This window comes from Adiantum capillus-veneris, chromosome 7 (genome assembly GCF_014529385.1).
Source record: "Adiantum capillus-veneris isolate H3 chromosome 7, ASM1452938v2, whole genome shotgun sequence".
Taxonomy (NCBI): domain Eukaryota; kingdom Viridiplantae; phylum Streptophyta; class Polypodiopsida; order Polypodiales; family Pteridaceae; genus Adiantum; species Adiantum capillus-veneris.
The window spans coordinates 34,698,229-34,706,329 of NC_140937.1; the positions used below are offsets into that span (position 1 = coordinate 34,698,229).

At 45.5% G+C, this 8,101-nt stretch overlaps 1 protein-coding gene across 1 annotated transcript; it reads left to right on the forward strand.

Annotated features, from left to right (window-relative positions):
• Window positions 1–373: 373 nt before the first annotated feature.
• On the forward strand, window positions 374–2,262 carry LOC147453675 (uncharacterized). The gene is made up of 2 exons (XM_086517175.1): window positions 374–1,942; window positions 2,020–2,262. The coding sequence occupies exon 1, from the start codon at window positions 481–483 to the stop codon at window positions 1,921–1,923; it is 1,443 nt and encodes a 480-aa protein (XP_086373301.1). The 5' UTR covers window positions 374–480; the 3' UTR covers window positions 1,924–1,942; window positions 2,020–2,262.
• Window positions 2,263–8,101: the final 5,839 nt, after the last annotated feature.

Consider the following 8,101-nt stretch of genomic DNA (forward strand, 5'->3'; position numbering starts at 1 on the left):
CACACTTTAAAGTCATGGAAAATTTTATTTTTTGGTGCAGCTTCCCCTGCTTGTAGTTTGATGCGCAAGGATCCAAATGTTGAGCCCCAGTGACCCTAAACTTGTATCATGGGCTTTGCGTTCAAGCATCCATCCCACTTTTTGAGGTTTCCGATCACCCATACTGGGTCAAGAAAAATCAAAGTCTCCCATCATTCCCAGTTCATTGCCAACTCCAAATGCACATATCTTCGTGTACATTGATCCATTTGGTGAGCCATATAGCACGCCTAAGAAAACTCATCAAGCACTGTACAAATCCTTGGCAAGCTGAAAAGAACCTCTGATGCACACATTCTATAACAAATTAAATCATTGCACCAAAAACAAACCCAAGCCCCGAATGAGAGGAGACTTTTGAATCTCTTCTTAACGACAAGACAGTTATGTGTTGTGAACGAGCTGATTAAGAAATAGAGCAGCAAGAAGCCGATGTTGTGAATGGGGGTAATGGTGAGCGTTGGCGAAGGCAGCAGCGCAGAGGTAAATGCGAGTGTAGTACCGGCCGTGGAGGGTGTGATGCGAAGTCTGAACCCTAGCAGGTCTGGCAGTAGTACAGCCTTGTCCATCGCTGCTGCCATCGGCGGCCTCCTCGTCCTTCTCACTCTCATTGTCGGCGGCCCCATCGCCTGCGTCTGCTTTGTCGCTATGCATGTCAAGAGGCTGCGTAAGCAAGCCAAGCATGCCCGCAGCCTTGTCTTTGCCTCGCAATGGCGCGTACAAAACCCTCTTCGCCCCTTTCCTCTTACTCTAGATCAATCTAGCAAAGGAGATCAGGAGCAAGGCGAAGCTGCCACAGTCTCCGAATCAGAGAAAGGTATGATCTTTACCTGGCCTTGCTTTCTTTACACTGCAATTCCTCATGATTTCAATGGGCTTAGCACTGCCTTTTTCCAATCCCCACCTCCTGTCATTTCTCGAGCATGCGCCAGTGCATTGCCGGAAATCATCCACTTCAATCCGGGCATCGGATCAAAGAGGCAGGAGCAGTCTGTGCAGTGCTCGCACCCTCTTCTTTCAGGCTCGATGTTGCCGTCTGTGTCTTCCTTCACCTACTTTGAGATCACTATTCTAGGCTTTAGCAAACAGAAAGGTGGTCGTTGGATGCCAGAGAAGAAGGCAATGGCTAAACCTGAAGATATCAAAGAGAGAATGAAAGCTGAGAGTGAGACAACTCTACTGTGTGCAGACAAAAAGACAAAGGAAGTAAGCTTAGATGAGGTATCGACATCAGAGCACATCGTAGAAGACATGAGAAAGACTAGTAGTGGAGCTATTCTAACACATAAAGAAAGCTTGGCTCCGTTTCTTTGCGATCAGATGAATAGTGAAGGCTTTGATTTTACTGATAAAGCAAATGGGTTTGAAGCAGTAGCATCAATTGACCAGTGGGATTCTGAGGTTGAGCCAATGAAGGCAAATACCGAGCAGGTAGTGATTGAGGGGACTCTTGCCATAGGGTTAGCAGCGCGGCCCGCCCCACCTTTCCGCCTACCTGGTCGAGATGCAATTTCAGTGGCATTGCATTCAAAATCTGGACGCCTTTTCAAGAACAATTTGCATGATGGCGAGCCCTTTGCAGCGCCCCTGGGCTGGGCTAAAGTGGGAGTTACTGTGGGGTGTGGGTTTGACATTGCCACACACACAGTATGCTTTACAATTGAAGGAGTTTGCTACACCACCCACTTCAATGCTACAGTACCCAATCCTTCCCCTCTGTCGCATAGCGATGTTGATGACGATAATGCAGCTGTAGTAGCTAGTTTGGCATGCTATCCTCTGTTCCCAATAATTGGTGCAGACTGCGACGTGACCGTCAGGGTAAATCTTGGCCAAGAAAGGTTCAAATTTGTACCTGGTAGCTGCAGCACCTTGCAGCCATAGGCCATCCCCCATTGAACAGGTAAGGATGGTAGGTAATCGGTAAGGACGGCGGTTTCCTTCTTTTGTTATACTTTAATTTTCTGACATCTTCTACAGATTTGCATTGTTCTATCTCAACAAGCGAAAGGGAGGCTGCTTGATTCTGCCAGTATTCTGAGCCATCTCTCTCTTGTGGTTTTCAAAGGTATGTGATTGCATTGTAAGGCTGGGATGGTGGATCAGCATCTCTATCCTATTTACTTGCTTGGGTACTCTCTCTTGGTTTGGACTTTCACAATAAGTTTTGGACAAATTCTCACAATAATTCCCACATTGTGACTTACCTCAACATCATGAGCTTCTGCGAGGGAGGCACCGCATACCTAGCTAGGTATGCGGTGCCTCTCCAGCAGAAGCTCCTGATGTTATTCATTGTATGAAAAACACTGGAAAAGAGTCCGTATTCCTACATGAGAAAATTTTTAAATCTTCTTGTGAATTAGAGGAGGAGAAAGGGGTACAAATTTTTGAATCCAAATTTTTAGTTTGTAAATGGTCCCTTCATCGAAGATCCTCACGACTTCCTTTTTGACTTTTTGATTAGAAAAGACTTATTCTAGTTGCCTCACCAAAGTGCTTTTGAGTTGCTAGTGGCATGCCAAAATTTGGATTGCCTTGTAATAAAACCCCCATAATTCTACATGCTAGGATCTGTTTGTACTAGTTCCAATTGAGATAAATTGACCATCAATATGAGGATTAAATAGCATTGGAGTCTACCAAGCTGCCTAAATTTTAGTAATGATATTTTCGAACTCTTTGTTGAATTTATTATAAAACAAGGTGAAGCCTCACATAGACATTTTAAAAGTGGCATTCACTAATTAAACAAAACATTTGTACTCCCTTCTCCTCTAGGACATGTTTTCATATTTAAAAAAGAAGACCTTATATGTTAAAATATCTTTAGTCATGCAAAATGTAATAGGATTTAACATACCCCATAACTCTAACCTAATTGATTAGGCAAAGTTATCTAGTACTAATATCGAACAACAAAATCTCGTTGGTTGAGGATAGATTTACCAAGGTGGATCTAAACTCTATCTTTGTTTGCATTATATAGCCAACGACACCAATTCATATGTTGGCCAAGGACTTAGACACTCACACCATTTGGGATACCCACCTTTTCGATGTTTTAAATCCTATGCCAAGACTAGGGAGCGAGGGGCACAAATTGTCAAACAGTGTTGGGTTAACCTTTCTCGCCGATCCAATTTATACTGGGATCAGAGGAATGAGTTGAGAACGCCACTACGTTCCTGTACCCTTTGCTCTTAAAAAGTATCGCTGGTTTTCCTGCATAATCTGGGTGCATGGTTGAATACGTCCAATCTAACGTTGGTAATTCTATAGAGAATAGCTTGCCATGCCACAACTGATTAATGGTTTCGCAACATTAGTAGCAAAACAAGTCTCCTAATAAAAATCTTTAGGCTAATTGGTACACCCCTGGGATTCAAGTATAAGTTTCCTTACATGAAGGAGTTTGCACAGTGCTCCTCAAGCTTTTATTATACATCGTATTGTGTCACTCCCATGAAAGCATTTCAACACTTTCCTTCACCACATTGTCATTTTTAATTGCAAATTCAAAGCTTTTTACTTAATATATGTTGTGAAGCCTTTCCTTATTTTTTGTGCAAATATAATACGTCCATACTTTTGTGTAATTCTACTAAGGTGGCAATATAAGTATCATTCCACTTGCAAAAAATCATAGTGCATATTTGTATAGTTTTTACATAACCAATATAATACCAAAAACACTGTAAAGTTCTCGTATTCTTAAAGCCAAAAATATTATGGACTAAGACTATTACACTTATGCCAATGTGTTAGAGTTTTGGCATCTCAAGTGAACTGCCAAAGTGATCTCAATATTTATTTTGACTTTTAGATATTTATTTTACTTATTTTTCAAAGTCTAGATAAGGCAATTTACTTGCTCCCATTGCACATTGCATCAAAGTGATCCCAATATTTATTTTGGCTGAGATATTTATTTTATTTATTTTTCAAAGTCTAGGTAAGGCAATTTATTGAGATGGGTATATATGTGACCCCTTGTCCTCATTGCACATCGTATCAGTTATTCATTGCCAAGGTTGGTTGGTTTAGGAGGCTAACTCTCTCTCTCTCTCTCTCTCTCTCTCTCTCTCTCTCTCTCTCTCTCTCTCTCTACATAGTTCCTGGACAACTGCCCCTTCCCGACCCCCCCGATCCATGCCCCCATACATGTGCTTTTTTCACCGTCGCTGAGATGGTGAGGAAGGCCATTGACAGGATGAGGACTGGGAGAACATATGATCATGATGGCTTAGTGGCTGAGCACTTCATGCATGCCGGAGATCTACTAGCAGAGCTCCTAGCAGTTATGTTTAACCGTGCCATGTGTGAGAGCTTGCCTGATACTTGGAGCCTATCTACTATTGTACCTATCTTCAAGTCAAGAGACCCTATGGAGCCTGGGAATTATTGCACTATCATGATCGGACACACATTGGCACGGTTGTACGCATCCATTCTTGAGCAGCAGAGCTGAGTAGATGGGCAGAGAAGGAAGGGATACACGCAGCCGGGCAGGCAGGATTCAGGAGAGGTTTTTCTACTCTTGACCATATCTTGACACTCAGAGCCATCATTGAGGAGGGCAGATCACATGGGAGATGAATCTATTGCAGCTTTGTGGACTTCCGCAAAGCATTTGACACCGTACCCAGAGCTAGATTGATGCGTAGATTACAGTAGATGGGAGTACCCATAGAGCTCATTTGGGGGGTCATGGCACTGTACAGGTCAGTAGTGGGGCATGTACGCACCTCAGAGGGCCTATCTACAACAGTTCATTCCACTATTGGGTTGAAGCAGGGTTGCTCGCTCTCTCCTACTCTGTTTGGTATGTATGTGGATGAGGTTTCTGACTACATTGAGAGAGATGGTGATAGAGGTGCACAACTGGCAGGAGCATGGATCCCACTATTGTTATATGCTGATGATATTGTGTTGATCTCCGACTCTCGAGAGGGGATGCAACGTCACTTGGATGCTTTGCATAGCTTTACTCATGAAAGTGGCTTGTGTGTCAACCTTGGTAAAACCAAGGTCATGGTATTTAATACGACCCCATTGTGGATCAGGAGGTCAGTGCCCGCATTCACATACAGCCAGGAGACAGTGGAGTATACAGATGCTTACACCTACCTTGGAGTGGTTTTTAGTGGACCGGCATTTTCATTGAGAAGAGCAACCTTCATACACCGCATTTGGGAACTTCCGAGAAACAAATATGTCCGCCTTGCACTTGAGTCCTCTCAATAGTTAGCCATGCAAGGAGATACACCATGCTGGTATGGGGAGATGACATCATGGTTTCAGGCGCATGGGTTCAGCATAGACACACCGCCCCCCTTCCAGTACTCACTGGATGCACCCTCTCTGAATCTCACACAGTCCGAGATCACCGGGCTCATTCGCCAGGACCTGACTCAGCTAGACATCAGGAGGACATGGATACAGCCAGCACATGAGCTAGGCACAAAGATGGCTTTCTACAGAGAGCATCTTCTCCAGCTTACGGAGAACGGTTTTGTGATGAGACCTAGATACATGGAAACCCACTTGTCTCATGGGATACAGTGTGCTATTGGCCGGATACGCACATCTTCACACCAGCTACGGATCGAGACTGGGAGATACAGTAGAGTACCAGCAGAGGCCAGGACATGCCTCCTATGTGACCTGGAGCCTGAGACAGAGTTGCACTACACATGCCACTGCCCCGTCTACTACGAGATACGCGGTTGCTTCCAGTGCTTGTTCAAAGAGGGCTTCGGACCACTCTCCAGAGTCATGCGGTACGAGGATCAAGGATGCTTGGGTATGTTTTTGCTCGAGCTACGCAGACACAGAGAGAGCTTGACAGTGAGAGGAGAGGCCAGTCAATCTCAGAGATGGATCACAGACTTCTTTAGAGCAGACACTCGACACCCGGAGGAGCTACTACCACAGGAGAGCTCGTCGCCTCACACCGGAGGCACACTGATCGACCGAGCGACCGATCTAGGGAGATCCAGACGTCCACGACTGCGGAGGACTACACAGCATCAAAGGAGGTTGCATCAGAGGATTCGGATCACTTTGGCTCAACATGCACAACTCCTGGTCAGGCTATTGACCATGGAGGAGATTGATGAGATCCGCCAGCGAGACCGATGTTGGATCTTTTGTGATCTGTGATTTAGCTATCCCACCTATCTGCTTAGATCACACCTAGCTGTTTCAGATTCCATAGCATTTTATTCTGCCATTTTATTTTGTCATTGTCATTTTTGTTACTGTGACTTTGTATCAGATCCACCACATTGTAACTCTTTGGTCTCATAGGTCATCCTGGCCTTTTGAAGACGTTAATGTAACATTTCATTTCATTTCATTCCCCCCCCCCCCCCCCCCCCCCCTCATGGTCTCTACGCTTCCACATCATCGACTTTGACATGGTATCAGAGCTTCGTGCTCCGTGACCTTGGGAGAGGAAAGGCACCAGTTGTGAAGAGAACCCAAGGTGATCTCTCACCCTTGACGGTGTTGTCCTTCCCCCCATCCTTTGTTTCTTCTCACAGCCCTCCATCACTCCGGTGCCCCCCTTTCTCTACCGACAGCGTTTTAAAACACTGCCCACTAGCAGCCTTGGGCGGCGATTTGGACCTCTCAGGCTCCCCCTCTCCAAGCGTTTTGAAACGAAGGCCTTATGGCGCCGCTGTGAGGAGGTGTCAACTGCTGGCGTTTTGAGACGTTGACAATAGAGGGCGACACTGCAACATTTTTGCTAGCATTTTGAGAAGTGTGCAGTGGGTACAAGCCTTTGGAGAAGCGGCTAGGCAACGGGAGCTCTGCGTTTGAAAACATCAGTTGATTCAAGCGCCGATGGCATCGACCAAGGTTGTTTATAAATAACACGGGGTGGGAATCGAGGGATCAACGGATTGGCGATTTAACGGCAAGATTTGGACCGTCAGATCCACGCGACGGGGGGGGACAGAGGCAAGGATTTATATGCACGAAGTCATATTGCTTGCACGAATGCGTCTGTGGGATGTGGTCGGGGGCTCGAGCAGCGAGCGCGACGATGGGCACCTTAACTTTTTAGCTGATGCAACCAAGATCAATGGTGGATTGGATGCCCGCCGTTGATCCCTTGAGTCCACCCCGTGTTCATTATAAACGAGGCCTGCCTTGACGCCCCCCAACCCCTTTGATGACCCAACGTTTTCAAATGATGTGAATCATGTGAGCACCTAGGAGTGGGCAATATATAGCCATTGAGAGGAGGGAAGACTGTTGACCGCCTTGGTGATGTGGAAGCAAAGGAATGTGGAGCCTTTCTTTTGTAGAGTTTTTAGGAGCGGCTTGGGGAAATTTAGGAGCCTTTTTTGAGAGTGTGAGAAGGTGGATAATATTATCTCCAGACCTCATATCTTCAACATAGCCCTCCCCCTTGCAAATTTTGGTGCAACTTAGTGGAATTGCACGCCCCTTGGAGTGCGAGAAGAAACTCAAGTATCCAGATCTTGTAACTTCAACATGGGCCCCCCCTTGCTCGAGCATCAGCGACATCGACCAAAACTAACTACCGGCTATGGAAAGAAAATCAACCATCCAATTAACGGTTTATGCTCAACCATAGTTCTCAAGAAAACCGACAAATTGTTTTGCTCGAAATTGTGAAGCCAAAAGCAAATGGATGAGTTCTCTAGAGGATAGAGGCAAAGGCAAGCGTGACAAAACCAATACTTAGTTAGTTGCCTTGGTACCCACGAGGTCCGACAACGATTGCTATAAATGTGACACAACAATTTCTTTGGTTCGGGAGTTTGAAGCTAAAGACAAATGCAAGAATTCACAAAGAGACAAAGGGAAAGGCAAAAGCTGGACAAAGATGACGACAATAAAGATTTGACAATGGAGATCGGCATGGCACACGTGGCGGCAGCCACAATGGCCACAACATCAGATTTCTAGTCATAAGGCAGTTGTCACCACTAGCTTTAGTCAAAGAGAGGCTTGTGAGTGGTAGAGAGGGGCGAGCAGTGCTCTGTATAATTCATTTGCATCCTTGTGTGTTGGAGTTCAAGTT